Source organism: Phalacrocorax carbo, chromosome 5, assembly GCF_963921805.1.
Source record: "Phalacrocorax carbo chromosome 5, bPhaCar2.1, whole genome shotgun sequence".
In the NCBI taxonomy this organism is placed as follows: Eukaryota; Metazoa; Chordata; class Aves; order Suliformes; family Phalacrocoracidae; genus Phalacrocorax; species Phalacrocorax carbo.
This window is the reverse complement of record NC_087517.1, coordinates 2,489,072-2,513,270: the sequence shown is the minus strand read 5'-3', so window position 1 is coordinate 2,513,270 and position 24,199 is coordinate 2,489,072. Positions and strand designations below refer to the sequence as shown.

Here is a 24,199-nt window from a genome sequence, read left to right as displayed (position 1 = left end):
TTTCATAAACACGTGAAGAGAGGGAGGTTGAGACCACAATCATGTAAAAATGACTTAATGGGGAGATGTTACTGTTGAATTGGATAGTCCATTTTCTTTCATAATGAGAACGATGACAAAGAGAATATACCTTAAAAAAACACGTGAAGCAAGAAGGCTACCAACTCCATAAAAACACCCACGTGAAAATAATCTGGGAAGGAGACGGTGGCTCACAGCCATGGGAGATAGATAAATATATAAAACACAGAACGATCAGAAGAGGAAAGTGTGATGTTATCCACAGCAAATAACTTAGTAGTATCACACGTCAGACTGCATGAGCTGGGGACGGCCTCTTTTATAGGTCTAGACTGCTCTGAGGTCGTTCCTTTAATGAAGGCGCTGATGGTGATTGTCAGTGACCACCTAGAGGAAAGACTCCAAGCCCTGTCACTTGGTCAGGCCCTGGCACAGGCTGCCCAGAGAGGTGGGGGAGTCACCAGCCCTGGGGGGGTTCAAAAAACATGCAGACGTGGCACTTGGGGACATGGTTTAGGAGGCCTGGGGGTGCTCGGTTGGCAGTTGGACTTGATGATTCTAGAGGTCTTTTCCAACCTTCATGTTTCTATGATTCTATGATTTAGTAGAGGCAGGAATAATCCACACCATTATAACACCATTTCCAGCCAACTTGTGCAACTGGGCATTTCCAGGATTATGACACCATGCCAAGAAGATTAGTTGGCACCACACTGAATGCTGCAATTGTGGAATTGCATGTGTAAGGCGATGATCAGAGACACCAGCTTGTTTCTCTTGAGCTCACAGGATGTGAAGTATGCCCACGCATACAGGCAAATCCATAAGCCTAACTCTTCACAGAAGGTTGGAAAATGGACGAATAAGATCTAATACATCATACTAAATGAAATAAAATAAAACACAAAAAAGGCTGATAAAATACTGAGTCGCCATGGCATTAGGAAAAGACAGAAAATTGATTTCCGCAGGAGCTGAAGCAGACAGCAGGAGGGAGGAGAGAAAATGAATGTGCAGTTGGGTAGGAAATGAGTGTTTCAGACATCAAGGGTCATCTTAAGCAATGACTGCTGAGACTAATCCACTGAGTATGTTATCACCACATTCATCTATTTGTGTTTTAGAAAGGAATTTAGCATAATACTGCAAAGCAGATTAATGTGTCTGGTTAGCTTTTATGGGCCTGGAGGTACTGCCCTTGAGCTAACAGGGCGACCGCAAGACCAAGAACAGATTCTGCCTATTCTTAAGTACCAGTACTTAAGGGGTAGTTACAAAGAAGATGGAGACTCCCTTTTTACACGGAGTCCCATGGAGAGGACAAGGGGGATGGACACAAGTTGCTCTTGGGGAGATTCCGACTGGACACCGGAAGGAAATTTTTCACACTGAGGACAGTCACCTCTGGAATAATCTCCCCAGGGAAGGGGTTGGCTCGGCCACGTTGGGCACCTTCAAGAGTCGTCTGGACAGGGCGCTGGGCCATCTTGTGTAGACTGTGCTCTTCCATTCTGGGATTCTGGGATTCTATTCGCAGCGTATCTGATGGGAGCACTAGTGCCTGGCGAGCCTGGTGACCGCCTTCCCAGGAAACTAGCCTCAGACACAGCATGGCTGCGGAGAGGTTTGGCCTAAACCATAATCATCCTTCTCCAGACCTAGGGCATCAGTCTGCAGTGCTCAGCAGGTGACCTCTGCCCGCTTGGGATTTGCAGTGTGGGGGACACTTTGCCGCAGAGCGAGCATGGGCACGCACGCTTCTCAGGATGAAAGCAGACCTTAGCCTGTTTTTTGTAGAACGAGCTGCTGGCGGTGCAGTACTGCTGTCACCCAGGGCAGGGAGAAGGCATTAGACTCAAGGAGTCTGAAGGAAATAGTGGAAGAAAGAGCCGGAACAGGTAGCCCCATGTGATTTAAGGATTTTCCCTTTGCTCAGGGTTCTAGGACCTGCCCCAGGCCCTGCGTTTTACAGAGCCGTATTTCTGCAGCCACTGGATAAAATGCAGGACAAGTTGAGTGGCCTCCAGGTTTTCTGATGAGCTGAGTTTAGAGAGGAGCGATGCGATGCTGGGCTACCCGCTTCAGTTCCACCCTGGATCTAATAAATTCATTTTTTAATCCCTCTACCAGGAATATTGATCAGAAACAATGCATTAAGAACACAGAGCAGGAGGCATTTTGACGACCACTTATAAGGCCAATTTTTCCAAAGTATTTAGGTACCTGGCAAGGTTATGAAAAATTATTATGAAAAATTTCTTTACAGAAAGAGTGGTCAGGGCTTTGAAGAGGCTGCCCAGAGAGGTGGGGGAGTCACCATCCCTGGGGGTGTTCAAAAAACATATAGACGTGGCACTTGGGGACATGGTTTAGGAGGCCTGGGGGTGTTGGGTTGGGGGTTGGACGTGATGATCCTTGAGGTCTTTTCCAACCAGAATGATTCTGTGATTCTGTGAAGATTTTTGAAAGTATTTGTGCACAAACTCAGGGGATTATTTTGCTTCTGAAAATTCACTCCCTCCCTGTGTGTATCTTTGGGTATGAAAATAATTTTTAACATCTAAGATGTTATGAGATGGACAAAGGAATGGGATTTAAAGTATAACAGGTGAAAAACAGTGGTCAGATATTCAACATTTATATGCTCCAAATGCCCACTGGAGGCTCACTTAATGGACAGGCTCTTAATTCACACATGTAAATTAGATGCTTAGAGTTAGATAGTGTGAATAGCTGTGCTATGTTGTATGCCAATGAAGTAATTATAAATGTAGAAGAGGAAAACAAGCCCTTACAAATGCTTAGTTACTTTGATTCTAATGAAAAAATAATTAAAATAGTAAAGATAAGTGTTTACTTTGGGCCAATACTCTGCGAATTTTGCAACAACTTATGCAATACCTTCCTGAGACTGTAACGTGAGTAATGCGGATTTTTACTGTGCTCTTTAATTTAGTTATTAGTTCATTCTGTCCACTTGGTGTATTTTAACTTTTTCCAGGACAGGGATCTTTCTCACAGTGCCACGAGACCGAGGAGTAACACAATTAGCAGGGATACAAAAACTGTCAGAGAAGATAAGCATTTTTTCCTTTCTGCTGAAGTAATTACTCACTGCAGATTATTAACTGTCCTTTGTGGCCATAAATAATTATCTCTACTATTTCACACATGGGAGGATTTCTTAGTATTACCCATTTTTCAAAACATATAAGTTTATTTCCCCAAACTGCTTGAAAACAAAGTCTTTCTTGCAAAAACTGCCTTCATGTGGTTGAATGGGCGCCAGCGATTTGGCTCTGACCTTGCTTTTACCTATGCAGAAATAGTTAATACACAATGTTTTTTTTGAAGTATCATAATGTAAATACTAGATGTTTCACATAAGTTTGCCAGGCACTAATATTTTTATGGACATCTTTACTAAAAAGAAGCACATAGTCTTTTAAAACTCTGATTATAAGTTGTTTTATGTGCACATTACAGGTGTGTGTGTATCCTTGAAATCTTTGTAATGTCTGAGCACATCTTGGTGCTCGGCGTAGCATAAGTGTTTAGTTGCTTGGATAAACCAGCGTTTTCGTAGACAGGTTTTCTTCTGGGAACCAAACTGTTTGTCTTTGAGGTCAGATGTGCCTTCAGTGTTACCAGCTGCAGGAACACGGAGGAGCAGGTCTCTGTACCTGTGGTTCGCACCGTGAGCCCTCCCCAGGATCCTCCCCTGAGCAGTGAAGGCAGTTCAGTTTCCCAGCAGACAGGGAAACTTTTCTGTAATGGCACCGCTGGATAACAGCTTCCTAAACACAGGTTCAATATTTTCAACCGCTCAAGGATATTTGAACCTACGTAGCTCAGCTGCAAAGGGCACGTCCCACTCAGCAGTCCGTAGATATTTTGGGGTAACTCCTTGTAGCGGTTCCCTTTGAGGCTGCTCCACTTTGGCTGGGAAACTAAATACTTCTTGGATCCAAGAGGGGGAGAACAAGGCGCTGGTAGAACAAGGCCTGGGTAATGTCTTTCACTACATTGGCTGTTTGATATCTAGCATTCAGTGGACAAACCTCAAGTGTCTTAACTATGGCCCTAAGGGACTAAATCCTGTACATCTGACTCTTTGCATACATTAATTTTGCAATTGAATATTAATATTTTCACACAGACACACACGTACACCCCCAAAGTTGTTGCAGCTTGCTTTGCAATGGCTGGAGTTGCAAGTCATTTTTTCATTTAGGAGTTTCTTGGCAATCTTTGGAACCTGTTTGTCTTGGCGTCCCCCTACCCTGTTACCCATTCTTCAGTATCATATTCTGACAACTATGTTTATAACATTTTGGGATTTTAAAAATAGATTTATGTAGGTTTAAAATGTAAACATAGAAGAACATCCATGAGACACTTGTAAATTTTATATTTGTATTTATTTTAAATTTTGATATGTTCAACTATTTGATTTGTAATTACTGTCGCTATAGGACTTCAACTGACAAATATTTTAACTTGGCAAATGTTCAGATTTTTTATAAGTGAATCCATTATACTCTCCTAACATCTGCTCTCAATAATCCCAAATGTTTTTCGTTTGTTCTACTTTCACATGAAGATTTTTGTTTGCTTTTTTAACTAAAGCACCATTACACAGAATGGTTGATTCTTATCTCATTGATGTTGTGGATAAAAATGGGCATTAATTTCAATGAGAGTTAGACTAAAAGATGAAGGAAAGTAAGTTTAACAATATCCAGTTATAAGACAAAATATTCTCTGAAAGATTAACTTAACACTGTGACAATAAATAATAAATCACTGGCCAAATAAGCTCTCATGCTAAAATTGCATCATCTGAAGCATATAGCGAACAGAAAAGGTTAGGAAATTTGATCAGAAATTCCTTCCGTCTTTCCTTTAGGTACAACAAATGTGTGACAATTTGGAAAACCTATTTTGTAAATTTATTGGGAAGTGAGTTTCTCAACTAGTCCAAAACATAAATATAAGAGTTTCATCAACTCTTTTCCACAATACACCATTTCTGTAACACTTTTCAGCTTTCACTGAAAGAGAAAGCATACAATAAAAGAGAGATTAGAAAAGCAGATTAATGTGTTCTGGTAGGCCTACCAAATCTCATTGGTTTCTCTCATTTTGGATGCATGGTCATACTTAGGTCATCTTCTTGTCAAAGGCATTTTAAATTAAACAGGTATCTTAAAAACCTGACTTGTTATTTTAAAAGGAAATCTCACTAAAAGCGAATGTCAGGCTAGGATTTTGTATAAACTGAAATGTCATCTGGGAAATATATGATGCAGTTCTGTGCTATCTGACACTGCAGAGCCTTTTGTTGGAGTTCTGTGTTTAGTTCTGGCATGACACCAGGATGCAGGCCACCTGGAAAGAGAACAGGCGAGGGGAACAAGAATGATCAAGAGTCTAGAAAGTATGACCTACAGGAAAGATGAAAAGAACAGCCTGTTTATTTTTAAGGAGTGACCTGAAGCAAGATACAGTAACAGTTGTAAATAACTTTCCTGCTACAAAGGGGCGGTAAAGAATCACTGCTTTAGTCTGCTGAAGCAACAAGAAGAAATAGGCTAAAGTTGCGGCAGGGAAGATTTTAGTTAATACGAGATATTTTGGTTAAGGAAGGTATTTAAAACGTTAGGAAGCGTTAAGTGCTGGAAGGCTGTGGAACTGCCACCACGGCAGGTTCGTAAGAAGAGGCTACACAAGTATCTGCCGGGAATAATTCAGGTGTGATTATTTCTGCCATGCAGCATATGGTTGGGTTCTGATGGTTTTTAAGGTCTCCGTGGAGGTCCTGGAGTGTGGGACAATCCTTCAACTTGCACCTTGACAGCTCAGTTCATGAAAAAAAATTTAAAGTAATATAAAATTTGTTTAAAATGAGATAAAAATAAGATAGCACTGGAAGTGGCCTTCTTTCAAAGAACATCAAATCCAAGCTCCTTCTCAAACACCAGCTCAAAATAAGTTAGGTGTTCTGTTTGGCTGTTCAAAAACTTTCCTGGTCTTACGGTTTGAAATTATCTTCTGCTTTTCAGCCTAAATTTAACTCGGGGTAGGATGGGATGATATTGTTGTTGGGCTAACTTCTTCCTTTCTTTAGCTCTTCTTCCACTCTCAGGTTTCCCACAACGTAAATTCAGTCAGTGCACTCATACTCCCCCATTCATATCAGCTCTTTTATTTTGTCTGCTAAGAAGACCTTAGCTTTAGTTGTTTCACTCTCTTTTTCCCTGAACTCCTTTTTCCTACACTGTTCACCAAGTAATTTTTTCTGAATGAGATTACAGTTTCTTGCAAAAAAGCTCCCAACCTAAGGCCTTTCCCTGCATGCCTTTCCATGTAAATACATCATTCTGGGTATCAGTCTCAAAGCTATAAACAACATAATTGTCATATGTTCTATATCACCGACTGTAATCTTAGAACACAAAAGCTGTAAATATTTTCACTGTTTTCATTCACTCATAAATAGAAGAAAAATGGAAAGTTTAGGTGCTTAATATTTAAATTAATGCAAAAGTGATTCGTGACCCACATACACTATTGGTTTTTTTTTCAAATTCCTTCGTCCTCAGTGGTTTATCCACTAAGATACTGGATTGGTTTTTCTCTCTGCCATTGTGATTAGTTTTATATCGCTGTGGGCTTGACACCGCAGTTTGAGAACTACCAAGTTAGGTGTTCACTTGGAACACTCATCAAAACCACAGAATAACTTTCAAACAGCATTTCTTAATATACATATGAATGGAAAGAGTTAAGGAAACACCACCACCACCACCCCCAAAAAAGAAAAAATATATAAGATTTGTTGGGATATATTTAAATGTAGAAAACTTGAAAGAAAACTTAAGAAAATACTATCAGATCAATGTCTGAAAGTGCCCGTGTACAGGCATGGAATATCTTCTTGTTGGTGAGAGGTTCTGCTAGGATTTGCAGGTGAAAACATTCCCTTCCAGCTCCCTCAGGAGACAGATGTATAGGGCTGAATGCGTTGCTTTATTGCCACTGCAAGCTGCACCAGCTTAAGCCTAGGCTGAATCTGGAGCATGTGTCTAAAGTTAATGCAACACCATAGCAAACGTTAGGTTGTTTCCTCAGGTATCAAAATATTCACCATATCCGATGACTCTTCACTATAAAACACATACTGAACCCTGTAGAGCTTTTGTTACCGTCCAACATAGATGAAGTTTATTCATCTGAGGGATTGTTCAGAGGATATTATGGTGGACATCTGAATCCTGACTTCAGGACTGGATGACCTCTCATGATCCCTTACAGCCTCAGTTATTCCGTGAGTCTATGATTCATAAGCCATTGTATTTTTTTTGGGCTTATCCTTCCTCCGTATTGAATAAATATATTCATGCAGACATTAGACCTTGTATAAATTGAGAGAGAAGCTGTCAGATGCTGTCATTATTAAAATTGTTTGTTACTTTATGCCCTTTATTTATTAAGTCTCTTTTTCTAACTGAGGTCTTTCACCATTAACAGTTAACTTAAGTAAAAAATATTGTTTTATTCATTATTGCATGAGTGTCTTTCTCAAGAATTTCAGCATAGCAGTCTATTACGAATCTTCTCCAAGCTGGAATGCGCTGCTTGCTTTTATGAGTTAGTCACTATTAACACAATTTTGTGTTCTTGTGGGATTGGCACCTGCCTACCACAGAACAGAACGATTCCCTGTGGCGTAGACATCTGGCTCCGGTCTAAGCTCATTAAGCTGTCAACTCCCACTGCAATATCATCCAGAGGAATTTGCATGCAATGGCAGAGGGAAAGGGTGACCTGTGCAGAGAAAGGCATCCACATCATACTTCTTTCAGAAGGAGAAATCTTAGTGTCAGTCTGAGAGGATTCTCTTCATACGAATCAGTAATTTGTCTTTTTAGATTACCAGTGAATGATATAGCTGTTGAATTTTCACTTTCCTTTGGTTTCCATTCCTTCCCTCATGCCTCTTTGCACTTTCTAGGTTCCCAGAAGATATTACGAGTATGTCACCACTCCCAGCCAGCAAAGGCTAAGCGCCGGTCTCCTTCAGCTAACGAGGACTGAATGCTCCACAGCAACGCACGCAGCACTGTCTCTTCCATTCACCGCCGCCCCAAAAGTCTGTACTGCCGTCTTCACAGCTCATATCCCAGGTGACCTCAGATACACCTTGGGTATTGATGTTTAGAAAGCAACAGACTTCTAGCAACATGCTTTCACAGAATAATGTTGAATTAGGCCACATTCAAAAAGCGTGGACTCTTATCTATTAGGCATTAAAGTAGAAAACAAGTACAAATAAAGCTGCAGTCCTCAAATGTAGAAAGAAGAAACAGTAGGGCTCCAACCTCTGTGCAATGAGACAAGTCTCGAGAGTGCCTTCGTGTTTTGCTGGCAGAAGAGCTGTAAAGTGTGGTGGGACAATCAGTACGGCAGAGACTGGAGAAGAAACTGGGAGGGAATATCCCTGGTCCCAGCATCCCACTCCGTGATAGCTCACGGCAGGGAAGAGGAGAATAAGCCACTGACCTGTGCATGTCCCAGGCTGTCACCACCACCTCAGTTAACTATCAGGAGTGAGAAGACATAAATACCTTGTACACCTACTGCTGTGCGCTGAAGATTCAGACTCGAGCGGGTGAGGCAGGAAGGTACACATAGGTGAACTGTATTGGAGGAACAGGTTTGCTGTCATCAGTGAGGGCTGCAGAGCAGCAGGTCAAAAGAGGTTGTAGTGAGGGGGGGGTCGGTGTCTTCTCCCTAGTAACAAGCGATAGGACGAGAGGAAACGGCCTCAAGCTGCCCCAGGGAAAGTTTAGGTTGGATATTAGGAAAAACTTCTTCACCGAAAGGGTTGTCAGGCAGTGGCACAGGCTGCCCGGGGAGGTGGTGGAGTCTCCATCCCTGGAGGTATTTAAAAGAAGGGCAGACGTCGTGCTTGAGGATATGGTTTAGTGGTGGACTCGGCAGTGATAGGTTAGCGGTTGGGCTCGATGATCTTAAGGGTCTTTTCCAACCTTAATGGTTCTATGATTCTAAGACACGGGTATTTTGGTGGAAGGTGCCTTGCTACTCTGATGCAGGGGAAAGGCTCTCCCTTTCTGCAACTGCCCAGGTTGTAGGTGGGAGGAGTACGTGTGTGTCCATGTACACAATGTAGCTCGGCATTCATCACTTTATGTTAAGGCTGGAGTGATGAAGAATATCTTCCTCCTTTGTACAAGTCATCTATGTAAAATATTTTTGAGTAGGCACAGAGTCCTCCACCCTTTCCTTTTCATTTATTTTAATTTGATCGTGTTCATGGTATTAGCACATCTTTTTTCGGTAGCTCCTGACTCAGAAGTTACCAATGTTATCAGAACTGGAGAGCAGAGCCTTCCAATGGCTGCTCAGGAGAGCGGAGCACCAGGCCATTTTCCATACTCTCATCTTCCCCCCTTTCTAATCTCCCACTCATGCACAACGAGCAGCTGCAGCATTCACTTTCAGCCAGAAGGGAAGACAAGCAGACAGCTGTCACGCTATGAATCAGATTTTAAACTGTGGTTTGGAGGGGAAGATTTTAGCTTTACTTCCCACTTGCTGAACAAAGAGTATCTGTTTTTGACACTTGCAGTTTTATGCTGATCTGGGAGTTTGACTTGCAATTACAGATTCCATGGAGGGAAATGGAATTCAAATAGCCAATGCAAAATATTCTTCTTTAATTTTTTCATTAATTAGGTCGCTGTGAAATTAAATCCGCATTGTGTACCACAAAACAGGATATTTAAACGGGAACGAGAGGTAGTATGTGTGATTCTCTTCGGTCCTGTAAATGGTGTGACTGGAAACGCTATAGGCAGATAGACTGGTTATTAGTTTTATTGTTTTGTGGAATTTGAAGACAGTGAGGGCTGAAGAATGAACAGACTTTGGCTTGAAAAGTGCTCATGTGTGCTGCAGTAGTGAGGGATAGAATGGTTTCTTGGACACACTGGGAATCAAGAGAGCCAAAAGTGGAGTCACATGGACGACTGCAGACATCACATTTAATTGTGTAATAATACTACAGCAAGCACAATTGGAGCAGGCTTGCTGACCTCACAGCTGAAAGCACTATTTAAGGTCTGGCTACCAGATGTTCCAATAGGATCTCGCCAGCTGCTAGCAGAGGTTACCTTTAGTGTTTTAACAGGGAATATTTACAGCCTTATAGTTCGGAAGAGATGATTGCACTAATTTTCTTTTCTGCCCTGCTGTGGAACAAGGCTGAAGCGTGGGGATTCAAGGACGGAGTGCTGCACAACTCTATTTGGCTAGGTAAGAAACAATTTAATCGGGAATGTTTTGCTGCAAAAGTCACTGTGTTTGTCTAACAGCGTAAAGATGAGCACCTAGCAATACCAAATTGAGCCATGCATTAATATTAGCAAAACCCCGCACTGAAACTGGCAATCATTTTATCTGAGTAGTGACTGTAAGCGTTGTCCTTATGAGCTCACTATTTTTACTATTTGCCTGAAGTGCAAAGTAGTTGTGGAATATTTCATCTGAACGCCTTTTCCTACAGCATGAGCTAAAGTGAAAACAGCGTTAAATAACAGTTGCTTCTAATGAAGGAAAATGAGTGTGAAAAGAAACATTTGCCAACAGAATGAATTACTTTCTGCATGAATGTACTTCAGATGCCTGGGGTCCTACATATGAAACTAAATGGTCTGGAAATAATAGTGATAATATTTCCTAGGTTTCTAGGAAAGTACGGAAATGTATATGTTTTGGCCGTTGGTTTGTTCACATCATTAAACAGTGGAGGGAAGATTTCAAAAGGGCTACAGAAAATGCTGTGGGAGTAGTTTCTTGTACCTCAAGTAAGTTTAAATAGCTCTTAGAGTTCTTTTACAGATCTTTATCATTAACCAATACAACAGAAAAATACATTCAGAATACAGTCACATAAAGGATGGCGAAACAAAAACACACCCCGAGTGCTCCGTTTTATAGACAAATACTGACAAACTCCTTTATCCCCTCTAGAATGCTGTGTATTTCTTTAAGGATTTTAAGGAATTCCTGTAGCTGGTCCATGTTTCTGTTGTGCCCAGATGTTTCATGAGGGACCAGGGCCACGCTCTGTTAGCTGGTGCCGCAACCACGTGCCTCCAGTCCCTTCTCAGAGGACCATGTAAACTAGCAGGAACACAAACGAGAAGGAGATCTATATTGTTTTCCATTTGACTGCACATTTTTAATGACTTCTCTTTCCTTCGAAACTTGGAACATGCCTGCTGTGTCCCATAGTTGCGGAAGGTGCTCAGGTGGGGGAGAGCTCTAAGGGAGGACAGCTTGGCAGCTTCATGCACCACCTCAAGTGGCTGCTATTCAAAAAGAAAAAAACCAGGATGGCAGAGATGAGGTTTGTGTGAGAAACAAGCAAAGCTTCTATTCTTGGCTGGAATAACAGTAAGGAGACAGGGAAGATAAAAGTAGGGCTGAGGCTGTGTTGAGCCCTGACAGTAGGGACAGAGAAGTTGAATTTGATTCAGGCTGCGATGGGTTGCTCATGTTCCCTGGCACAGTTCTGCGCTCAGCCAGCCAGTGGTTTTCTAAAGAGCGCTCCTGTGCAGCGCCGGGCAGAGCCGGGCCACGGACTATCCCTGGATGAGAACACCCTGGTGACGGGGAAGAGAGCCCAGGCACACACCATGCTGCTTGCACAGAGAATGGGTCCTGGGTGTTTTATTGCAAATATTGGCGTATCCACCTGACTGCTGCAACCAGCTGGTTTTAAACTGAAGGAGGGTAGATTTAGACTGGATATAAGGAAAAAAATTTTTACTATGAGGGTGGTGAAACCCTGGCCCAGGTTGCCCTGAGAGGTGGTCGATGCCCCATCCCTGGGAACACCCAAGGCCAGGCTGGACGGGGCTCTGAGCGACCTGGTCTGGTTGAAGATGTCCCTGCTCACTGCAGGGGGGTTGGACTGGATGGGCTTTAAAGGTCCCTTCCAACTCAAACCTTTCTGTGATTCTATGTAGCCTTTAGAGGCTTCCACAACATAAATGAGAATTTGTGATAACAGCGATCATTTAGGCAGTTCTATGAATTGAAGTAAATTTGAACAAAAAATTTTCTAATTCTTTAAAATGAAGAAACAGAGTGTTAACTGGAACGCATAATAAAATTATGTTTTGCTACACCTTTAGCATTTACCGTGAGAGTAAATAAAAATAAACCATGGGGTAAAAACTGATGACTTGCTCTAAATAAACAAACACGTGTAAAATCTGGAAGCACAGTGGCCAACTTGGAAATAACCACTCTGCTTTCTTATCCCCATGACTCTTTTGAAGCTCCTTTAGAAACGCACCATCTACTGTAGCTACAGCAATGAAATTACTGAAACAACCCTCAAAATGCAGTTAATTGAATTACCAATGGAATTCAGTGACATTATATATAAGTGGTGACATTAGATATAAATGAAGAAAACTTTGGCAAAATCACAGCCATCCAATATATGTATCTTGGTATTTAAAAAAAAAAAGTGTAACTTGAACAGTAAAACAAGTAACCCCAATCTCATACTCACTATGCACCAGCATTAAGGCAAGACCCCCCTCTCTCCTGAATAAAACCTAGGAATGCCCAGTGACATCCAAGCTTTGCTTATCTCCTCTTCTTCTGACAAGCACTATCAAGACCAAACTGAAAATGAAGGGACATTTCCAGTTTGCCTTTCTTCCTCAACAAATCATGAGCACAAATATGAAATCTTCAATTAATGCTGGTCCAGAAATGCTCATGTCTTTTTACCTTCTTTCTTGTGACAAAACAGCTCTTGTTTTCGCAGTAAGCACGCAGTCCTGCTGCAGCTGTCTGAATCACCTTCCTGTCAATGTCTTTCTTCTGTGAACGGAATGTTTTTGTTGCTCATTTTTGACACAAGCACATTATAACCAAAGGTTTATTGTAAACTGATGAGAGGATTGGAGCCGTCTTGCCCAGATATGCTCATACACTTATTTGAGTGCCAGGTCTTAGTGCCACGCAGTAGGTTTGCCAGGACAGCTGCTGCACTCTTTGTGTTCAGAATTTCAGCCCCGTTCGCAGACCCTGTGTCTGCGCGGCGTAGGGGCCGTACCTACCCCATTTGGTGGAGTACTCGGCGTATGACCCTGCGTGTTAGCAGAGGCCCCTGCCAGTAACTCTACACGGCCATGTTTTGCTTAAAAGGTAAATATTTCTTTTTATTTAGCATTTAGTATTTGTGTCATGCATTTTGATGGCACTTTATTAGGCCAATTTTCATGCTTGTGTGTTTGTGAAGAAGAGGTTGCCTACATTGTACCATCTCCTACTGCTGTGGGTGAGTAGAGGGTCACTGTCCTCGCAGGATCCTGCTGTCTCTGGACTTCAAGGAGAGATTTTAAGAAACATGAGTTGGAAGAAACATGTCCTGTCAGCCATGTAACCCGTGACCTTTTGAGTAAGAGCCACAGAAGAAAAGTGGGTGGAGAAATCCCTGAGAGAACAGTCCCAATACGCAGGTTTTCAGGCAAAGAAGGAAAGAATTTTGCTGGAAGTTCTCACTCTTGTCCGGGAAGAGGTGACTTCAGGCAGGTCAGATAATGAGAGCGGCCTTCAAGCAGAATCCCCCATCAGGGAAGACGCCCAGCTGAGGCTGGGACACGCCGTACTCTGTAGCGCTGGCCCCATGGCACGCGAAGGGTACGCATTTACAGAGGTCAGCGTGCACTTGTGCTTGCAAGTGAAGACAATATTTCATGCAGGTTTATCTACACGGCCATGACATCGCCTCTGTAAAGGCTAATAGCAACTCGTGTGGGTGGGTGTTCATGTATGACTGTGAATATGTGTATATATGTAGAAATGGATATATAAATATGTAAATATACACTAATAATTACTAAGTACAATGGGACCGAGGTAATAAGTAAAAGAAGTATCTAGGTCTGGTTTTGCTGATGCAGTTTATCTTTCTGCACAGCCTCTAATGGAATCAAGAGGGAGGGGGCAAAAATGCCACTGAAAGATCTGATTAGTTAATTAGGATATACTGTTAGGGAATACTGTATAATTAAACTGTGACACACCGAGCCAGCATTAAATCTCAAAGCTTGGTGGAGTACATGTGCGTGGTGCCTCTATCCGAAGGCTACTTTAATCGTGTTACAAAGGAATAACAGAGATACAGATCGGTGATTGCTCTCAGCAGGGTAACACCACCCGCCAAGCCGTTGCACGAAGGCTCAGTGGCGCTGCTGTTGGTAGAGCAGCCCTTGCAGAAACTGTGAAGAGCAGATCTTTCCAGCAATATTCTGAAAAACACGATGCTTGTCCATACTTATACATTTTAGTGTCAATAAGGCGGTGTAGATACTTTTCGAGGGGTAAGAGTTGAAGGCAATATTGCCAGGTGAAAAAGTCGGGAGAACAACCGAAAATGCCAGGTTTTTAGCTCCAAGAGCAATGAGCCCAAACAGTTGGCGATTCCCCCTGGGTCCCCGATGGTACATCCAGCAGCAGTTGCAGGGAGGGAACAGGGTGGGTCTTGCAAAGGTGGCTGCCACAGGGATGAGAGCTGTCACCAGCAAGCATTATCGGCCATAAGGTGTAAGACGGCTCTTGCTTTGGCTGTGAGTGGTCACCTTTGCTGAGGTGACAAACCTTCAGTTCAGTGGCCCCTTAACTCTTTGACTCTGCAGCTGAGCTGATCCCAAAGACTACAGTCTGTGTTTTACAATTCACCTTTCAGTTCGCTTCCCGGTGAGCTGCAGTGATCAGTAACGACAATTCCAGGTTGTCCCGAGCGTGCAGTGAGGCTCAACGGTGCGATTTTCTGCAGTACTCAGATTTTCAATTCACATGTTCTGAATCCAATGCAATTGTACTGCAAAGAAGCAGTGAGCGGATTTATCAGGTTAGACATGACAGACTACTGAGTGAATTAGAAATAACACTTCTATGAATAATTTATAATTAAAATAGATTTATTTTTTTTTAATACAGCATGCCATTATGCCACAGCTGTTAGTTGTTGTGACTCTTCTTTGCAATGGCACTGGCTTCTTCAGAAAGGTTTTTCCACGGACTGCACGTTGTCCCGTGCCCACGCCAGTGATGTTCCCAGCGATGCTGCTGAAAGCGGCTCTCAGTTGTCTCAGACTATTGTCAGCAATATTGGTTAGTTCACTGGGCGCAAGGCCAGTGACCGTGGGTCCAAAAACTACATTGGCAAACATCCTCCTGTAGCTATTAAGGGTTCTCACCATTGCTAACCACAATTCAGTGGTGACCATGGTTTTTTTAAAAAGTATCCTAACCTTGCCAGAACTACCAACTCTAAGGACGTCCCTAGAAAAGACATTCTTTTTTTCCCATGGTACAAATAGCCACTGTTAAAAAGGTTTCCTGTTTTGCATCTTTTTTCAGTCACATTGACCAGTGACAGCTACAGACAGACATTTCTCCCAGATTATACTAAATATAAGAAAGAACTAAACAAAAACGCCGTTCAGATTAGATGTGCAGATTGGTTCTGAGACAGGTTTCCAAACATATGGCATCAGACAAGTGCAACCTGAAAAGATTATAAAACTTGTAGTAGTACTGCCAGTTTCTAGGTTTCCCTGGAAAGCTGCTTTATATTGTACTTGTAACAGCAAAGAAAAAAAAATATTAATAAAGTGCATTAATTTTCTGTGCAGCAAAAATGTCAGCCAGCAATTGTTCTGGTCCTGCCCTTTGTGACACAAGCTCAGATATTTTTATTTCACATTTTTATTCCCTTTAATTTCTGCCTCTCCTCTATCCAAGTAGCTCTGATTTAACCTCCTTGGAGAGTCAAAACAAAGCTCTGATTCATCTTACAAAGGCACTTAGAGTTAGATCCAAAAGTATGCTGTGATAGCAATCCAGACGGAGCTTCCCCTGAGCCAGATACGATACACGGAACTAGTGATGCTGACACCAGCCGATCGTTCCCGTAACTACTGCCTCCTGAGTAGTCCTAGGGGAGTCCTTCCCTGCGTTTGTTGATTTTCTGTTGTTCAAAAACTCACCCAGCTCGGACTAGCTCTGTTGTTCAAAACTTCTCCCAAACAAAAACATACCTTTGGGTTGCAAAAACATGCCTTTGGGTTGGGAGGGACATATTTTCCTGATGCTTTCCAAGTGGCACAGCTACTAGCTGAACATTTTGTTTCTCTTCTCACCTGGACAGTAGCCCAAAGTGCCGGTCTTGGGGAAACTGCTGGAGGTGGTGAGAGCTCCCCGGAAGGCGGGCCAGCTGAGACACAATACTGAAATGGTTTCTTGCTTTGGTCCCACAGAACGAGCAGCTGGAGTGTATCACAGGGAGTCGCGCTCTGGGAAGTACCAGCTCACCTATGCGGAAGCAAAAGCAGTCTGTGAATACGAGGGAGGACATCTAGCCACGTATCAGCAGCTGGAGGCGGCAAGAAAAATAGGTTCAATAAAAATCATGGCTATTTGCTTCTCACATCACTCATTCGTAATGTTGCCAGTCTTGTGTTTTCAAGAACGTTAGGAACTCTGGGAGCGAGAGACTTGTAAACACTCTGGATTTTTGCCCAAGTTGCATGCGATTTCCCCCCTCCGTCACAGAGCATGACTGCGCTACCTACAGAGCTGTCAGGGATAACATCTGCACGCAGCGCTAGGCATCCCCCTGAGCTCTGGCTGCAGCACAGTCCCAGAACCAGCAACACCTAGCGGAGAGCCATCTGGCTGAGCTGGGAAGCAGCAGTACCTCCCCAGCTCCAGCACCTGGGGGCTGCTGGGGGCTGCAGCGGAAGGCCCTTATCCCCAGGGAGCTTCTATAGTAAATGTGCTTAGCTATTTTTCATATCATCGGTCAAAGATGTTTCCATGTATAGTCCAGCCACGTTTTCTCTGAGAGGGAGCGAGTGGTGTGCTCGGAGTGAAAAGCAGAGCTGAGTGAGGGCTGTACTGTATCTCTATTTGATTCCTAGTAAGAAATTATTAATTCATTCAGAGCATTAGGCAAACAATTGAAAATATCCTCCACTCTAGAAATTTGCAGGCTAGGCCGTTGAGTCAGAAGCTGGCTCTCGGCACCAGCACACATGCAAAAAGGGTACTTTTGTCTCTTCTGAGTAGCTCATAGTCCAGGGACGCCACAAATATGTTCCAGTTCGTCTGGTGAAAACATTGAATTGGTCTCTACCAGACAGTGAATAACATTGCATTCTTTGGCTATTGTTTTTAAGTTCTCAGCCACAAAATGCATTAACAGGATCTTTTTGTTTAGCAAGAGATACTTGCGGCATTTCAGGTATTTAAATTTAAATTGAAACTATTTTAAGTAAATACTTTGTTTTCCTAGCTGTCTTTTGTGTGTAGTATTTTATTCATTCTCAGAACTTAATGCTGCAAACCCCTGAGATATGATTGAGTAAATTTGTATGGCTTCAAAAAGGAAACAAAGAACACACTTCCATAACTCATCCAATATATAATTGGATTACAAATGCTGGTACAGCACTTAAGACTCACTACCCAGGAAACTACATAGTCCATCTGCATTTGATTTTTGTTTTCAGATGAAGAACCAATAATGATGTTGTGGAGAGCACGATGCAATTTTATATTCTGTGTTTAAAATTATCCTCTCAAAGTACTGTTCTTTCCTGTAGTTCAATTTCTTTTAGGCCAATTACATGCAAGTCATTGATCAGCTTGAGTAAAGCTTTACTTACTTGAATAAAAAGCAGAGTTTCTTGCCTGGGATCAATTTATCACATCCACGTCTCATTTTCTCCCTGTTGCAGGTTTCCACGTGTGTGCTGCTGGCTGGATGGCAAAGGGCAGAGTTGGTTATCCCATAGTAAAAGCTGGGGCCAACTGTGGCTTTGGAAGAACCGGTATTGTTGACTACGGGATTCGCCTCAACAGAAGCGAGAGATGGGATGCCTACTGCTACAACCCTAATGGTGCGTTTAAAAATGATCCATTGCTCTTTGGGTCTAAGATGATGCCTAAGCGCCATGCTCCCTGGCTGCACAAAGGCACCCAGGCTCTGAACGAGGTAGCTTCACTACCATAAATATACTGTCTGAGAACAGGGTGGGGCACGTATTGACGCAAATTTATTTGGAGCTGTGCACCAAGGCCCCTCTACCGTTACCTATAGCTGATCTGGCTGCTCAGAGCTCAGTACCATGTATACCTGGGCCTAAGCAAAGTCCTTGCAGGAACTAAAAATGTAATGATATGCTGTTGTTGATTAAAGAGGTAAGTAATATTTCCAACGTGATGTGCAAATGTCTTGTTTTGTATAAGAGCGTTTTTATTTAAATAACTAATCTGAGGTGTTTAACATGGGAACCATTTCCCAGATATTTTGCCTGTAAACAGGCTAAACTTAGCGTTAACCCTTATTCCTTCTCTCTTGTGCCTGAGATAGAACAACTTTAAAAATGCATGCCGTGCCTGGGACCGAAACACCTGACAGTTCCAGCTCCCGGCATTGCCTTGTGTGTGTTTCTGTGTGCACGTGTAACTAGGTGAAGAAAAGTGGATCTCCAAAGCAGGTCTGGAGGCACGACTCAAACACGACTGTCAAGGCTTCACCAGATATGGAACATCTCTCCATCCCCCTCCAGTCAATACAGCGCAGGTGACTGAAATACTGATGTGGCCACTGTTTCAGTTTAGCTTGATACCACTTCATATAGCAGGGAAGACAGAAAAAGTAGGCACCGACAAGAAAAGCAAAGCTTAACTTTGTGCAGTGCTTGGCTACCCTACTACTCCAAGCGTACTACCCTGCCTGGCAGAGCCAGAAGTTGGAGTTGTCCATGACGTCTGTACAGCTGTGCACATTTTGCTTGTGCTCACGGGGCTTGAGCTTGTTTATGTTAGCTGGGCAGTTGTTAATCAAATAGCTCTGTGGGGTGGGGGACGTTCACAGATGTTCAGCATACAAGGAGAACTGTAAGAGAGACTACTGCGTTCATTATTACCACATGTAAACTGGCAGCCTGACATTCTCCTTTGTCAGCCTTCTCCTCCGGGAAGAGAGGTAGTTATTTTCCAAATGCACTGTTTCCTTAGACGACAAAGGGAAACCAGAACTGCCAACACTCAGCAGCCGGCTTGAGGCTCTCCCATTGAAAGGATATATACTCACCCTTGATGGACAGTCTGCTACAAAGCCTGGCAAGTTGTCTGTTTGCAGGTGGAGAAAAAGCAGCCTGGGGGAACACCGACAAATCTCTGACTGCAGGGAGCCTGTGCTCTTCTCTAGGATGCTAAAGGTGTCAAGAGTGGAGTTGTTCGCATGTTTGAAACGTACATCCCACCTAGCAATGATCTGGAGCTGAAAAGTACAGGACTTGCTGACAGCGTACAGACTAATAGGGTTAATCGGACTATCCAGCTTAAGGTCCCTAACTCACGTGCCCTGAATCACCCTTAGAAAGTACCTCCCCCTCTCCTGGGTCTGAATTTGGGGAACTACAACAAATCCTCGTCAGGCAGTGTGAGGTCCCCAAATTGGTTGGTCCCACTGTCAGGGAGCTGCTAAAGTTCAAATGGCCACTGAGTCAAACCGGAACGAGTGGTTTTCGTCCCAAAGGAGATGTTCCAAAGGGAGTGAAGAGCTGCAGCAGTAACGGGAGTACGGCGCGATGTATGCGATCACTGGCCTTTTAAAGTTTTTTTGTAGCAGACACACTTTCAAGAGGTTTTTGAAGAAGAAAGGATGAAACTGAATGCCAGGATGACTTGCAAGTACAGCTGTAAAGCTTAGAGTCTGACATTGCCAGAAACCCCAAATGCCTTTTACATAAAACACTTAGCTCTGGCCCAAGGTCCACTGAAGTCAATGAAAGCTTTCCCTCTGAATTTAGTGAGTTTTGGATCATGCCTCTTGTTTCCAAAATAACTGCTCCCAGAAGCTAGGAATGACTGGCTCTTCTTGTGAATGCTGAGTGCTTAAACGTATGAGAAGTTCTGTCACGCTGGGTGTTCCTATGTGATTTTCTACTGATGTGCCGGGTCAAAGTGCACAAAGATTTAAACCACAGCAACATCCAGAATGAATACTTCAACTCTAATGTTCTTCTTTTTCTCTTAGGAAAAGAATGTGGTGGAGTCTTCACAGATTCGAAACACGTTTTTAAGTCACCAGGCTACCCAAATGAGTATGAAAATGATCAAATTTGCTACTGGCATATTAGAGTAAAGTATGGACAACGTATTCACCTACAGTTTCTAGAGTTTGATGTTGAAGACGACATTGCTTGTATGGCTGATTTCTTGGAAGTCTACGACAGCTATGATGATATCAATGGCTTTGTGGGCAGGTAAAGCAATTCCAGCTTTAATATGCAAATAATAAAATGATGTAATTTTTTCCCCAGAACAGTACTGCAGAAGAACACTGTATTACCTTACCCAATTAGCACCTCTGATACGCCCGTAATACTTGTACCAATGGAACCTGACTTATCTTTCCTGGCAATTTACTTTGCTGTCATTAACACAGGCCTGTAAAGAGTGGCAGAGAATTGCGCTTTGCCCTTTTCTGCCTTGGTAAATTGCATGAAAGCAAGCTGCAAGGCTTTTTAGTTAGCTGCTTATCTTAATTCTCTTCATTTTACAGGAGGAACTCCAAGCAATCTCAAACAGTATTTTGTATTTGCTTTAATTGAAAGGAGGGAGGTGGGGTGTTAAACTGTTAGTAAAAATGTATTTAAGTTACTCTTTGCTACAGAAGTAAAACCTTTTCTAACAATATTAGACAGGTGTTACACATCACTTCTCTTACTAGATTTAGTTTCCCTCTTTGCTTAATTCTCACTTTGTTTTTTTCTTTGATGTCATATTTTCTCTTGTCCTTTAGCATTCATATTTTGGGATGAAGTACCTCAGTTTTCCAGAATGAAAAATAAACCTGATAAAGTGATAAAAACCATTCCCCAATTCCTGCCACTTTTCACATCCTCTCTACAAATCACGTGTAGCAAAGCAAGGATATAGTGCATTTGTTTTGCCTTTACAGATCATTTGAAATGTTTTTCTTGACAATGTTCTCCCTTTCTTAGTCTTGGGCCATTGTTCTTTTCCTTAACCCTGTGTTAAATTGCTTTTTCTTGTTTTGCATCATTTACTTCCTGCACATATAGAAAAATGTTTCCTGCATTTTTCCATCCCCTAAACCTTACTAGAAGATAATGACAAGAATCTTTTAGGCAATTGCTTTAACATATAGAGGAGAATTACGTAGACTGAATACCTATAACCAGTTCAGCCCCATGAGCCACAGCTCCAAAGGAGAGTACAGCCCGGGAGCCACCGCTCAGTGTAGGTATGGCATATTTGCTGGTCTTCTAGTCATGACCATTTATACTTTTATTCCAGGTTTTGTGGAGATGAGTTGCCGGACGATATCATTAGCACAGGTAATATAGTTGCACTCTTTATGGTAAAAACAAAAATTCAGCCAAAGTCACCTGTTGTCCCTACTTTCTAATAATATACGGTAAAGGTGTCCAGACACAGTCCCTGCCTCGTGGCCAGCAAGTCATAAACTGCTATTCAAAACTGCCAGCATGCTCCTTCATCAATGCAGTTCCTTCTAAATCAAGGTAAAAGAAAAGAAGTCTAGTTAGAAGATAACCAGGGTGCATCCTGCTGGCCTCACGGAGGCAGTACACCTGCACACGTAAGGAGTTTTCACACAGGCTACTTCGTACAGCAGCCCTGTAATCAGTGACGGAGCCCTACCTACGCACACAACCTTCACGCACCAATTTTACTCATTTCATAGAATAGTTGAGGTTGGAAAAGACCTCTAGGATCATCAAGTCCAACCCCCAACCCAACACCCCCAGGTCTCCTAAACCATGTCCCCAAGTGCCACATCTGCATGGGTTTTGAACCCCCCCAGGGATGGTGACTCCCCCACCTCTCTGGGCAGCCTGTGCCAGGGCCTGACCGCTCTGGCAGGGAAGAAACTATTCCTAATATCCAACCTAAACCTCCCCTGATGCAGGTGGATTGCTCTAAAGGTCTCAGAAGCAAGCAAGAAAGAGCACTTTTAAAATAACTCTGAAATATCACATTTGTATGCCACCCAAAAACGTAACCTTTGTTTTCCTTTCTCTTATCCCAGGCAATGTTATGACCTTGAAGTTTTTGACAGATGCCTCAGTGACTGCCGGTGGTTTTCAGATTAGATATGTTACTATGGACATGCCTTCAAAGCCGAGTGACGGGAAGAATACAACATCCCAAGCTAAACCAAACTTCTTATCTGGAAAATTTGGTATTATGTGAGCAGACTAATGAGATACACTCATTCAGAAACATGTTTTAGAACCCCGTTCAGATACGTGTTTCTTCAGACATTTTCTCCATATCTTTCTAACTTCTTATGTCCTGATTTTATGTAAGTTTTGTTAATAGAGTATACTAGGAAATAAATTATAAAATATACTTACATGAATAACAGACTACTTTTAGGTTACGAGTACTGTAAAAAATCTGAAGAATTCATTGTTACCAAAGATTTAAAAATTATTTTTCTATATAAACTGGTCCTTCTCCTCATTTCTTGCATCATTTGAACAAACTTTTGGTGTGACCATTTCAATTATTTTTAAATTTAATATGCTATCCTTATTTTCCTGTAGAGTAAGCTTATTCTAGAGATACAGAAATTTATCTTGTGGGTGGCCTAGTGTCACCCATGTAATTGTCTGAAGTCAGAAGACTGGCAAGCAGCATGGACAGCACAGAATCAATGATATTATCATCATAATTTTGTTGTCAGATGAATCAGAAACTACTCAGTGAATTTTGCCAGGGTTTCCTCATGCAGAGAAAAGATGTTCAAGTCCTTTCACTTCTCTGATTTCACTTAGTAGGGAATGAAGTGAAAGACGGGGCCATGATAATAAAGCTGGTGAGATGAAGCACCAAAAGAAATTGCTAACCGAGTACCAGCAAATCCGTTCAGAAGATGCTGGTGAGATGCTCTATGTTGTTTACACGGGTTTTAAGAAGACTGTACTATTTTGAATTGATGAACATAAGTCATTCTCCGTATGTTTTTAACTTCAGTTTAAATTCCTCAGTCTGAAGCAGCATTAAAGCTACCTCTGTTTTAATCGTGTTGAGTTTCCAATGAATTCTTTTTATTTCCTGAGAACTTTTCAGGCTTTGAAACATTTTCCTTGATTTAAAGCAGTAAATAAGTTTTAAGAGTTCCTTTCTTTCGCTCTGCATATTTTCCTGACCCCAGATCTGCTGAAGTCTAATGCCCCCTGAGAATCTTCCTGTTAATTATTTTCTTGCTTGGAGCATTGTGAATTCCTCAGAAAGAATTCTGCACAAGAGGAGAATCTTAAGCTAATCAGACCCATCTTTGCTTTGTTTATTCTAATTCTCAGTTCTTTAAATTTATTTAATCTTTGAAATTTTATTGTTGTAATTTCACTGGGAATATAATCCTGCTTCCTGGCTATACTGGAGAACAATCTTGCACCTAGCACTGCAGCTTCTCTCCCTGTCAGTTCCAACACTTTATTCGTGCTTCATGGGAGCGCGCGCTAGGAAACAAAGGTTCGTGTCACTAGGTTCAATGGGATCAAGCCGCACCTAAAATCTCCTGGTGCTTTTTAATCCTGCCACCTGGTGGTTTGAATAAACCTGCTTACATCCTCCTGTTATGTATAAAATGTCAATCCAGTTCTCCAGGATCGGCAAAATTGTTTTTTAATAAGGAAAAACACATTAAGACAATTGTTACCATTTTGTTTATGACCTAGAGTGTTTTTTTGTTGGTTTGGGTTTCTTTTTTTTTGTTGTTGTTTTGTCTTTAATTGAGAGGCAACAGGTGTTGAACCAAGGGGCGCACAGGAAATATCTGCCTGTCTGGAAACCCCCACAGAGCCAGAGGGTGACACTGTTTGGCAAGAGCTTCTTTCCAGAACAGGCACTCCTGCTAAGCATCTCCAACGCCACTAAGAGGCCCTGCAGGTCACTAAGAAAGAAAGAGCCTACCATTAACGTTACTGCTCGGGCCTATGTCTGCCCCTGAGAAATGGGTTTATCTGCACTTCAGATTTGCTGCCAGTGCCAT

The 24,199-nt window shown here is 42.3% G+C and overlaps 1 protein-coding gene across 1 annotated transcript; it reads left to right on the top strand.

The window, feature by feature from the left end:
* Positions 1–9,681: 9,681 nt before the first annotated feature.
* On the top strand, positions 9,682–23,324 carry TNFAIP6 (TNF alpha induced protein 6). The gene is made up of 6 exons (XM_009503655.2): positions 9,682–10,362; positions 16,398–16,535; positions 17,880–18,041; positions 20,189–20,417; positions 21,475–21,515; positions 22,229–23,324. Exons 1-6 carry the CDS (start codon positions 10,269–10,271, stop codon positions 22,390–22,392), a joined length of 828 nt encoding a protein of 275 aa, XP_009501950.1. The 5' UTR covers positions 9,682–10,268; the 3' UTR covers positions 22,393–23,324.
* The last annotated feature ends 875 nt before the right edge of the window (positions 23,325–24,199 follow it).

Bases quoted from the DNA above. Each gene is read 5' to 3' on its own strand.
- TNFAIP6 (XM_009503655.2), top strand. From the start codon at position 10,269: ATGATTGCACTAATTTTCTTTTCTGCCCTGCTGTGGAACAAGGCTGAA. The intron at 10,363-16,397 runs GTAAGAAACAAT...TTGGTCCCACAG, and splicing joins GCACAACTCTATTTGGCTAG to AACGAGCAGCTGGAGTGTAT. The intron at 16,536-17,879 runs GTTCAATAAAAA...TCCCTGTTGCAG, and splicing joins GGAGGCGGCAAGAAAAATAG to GTTTCCACGTGTGTGCTGCT.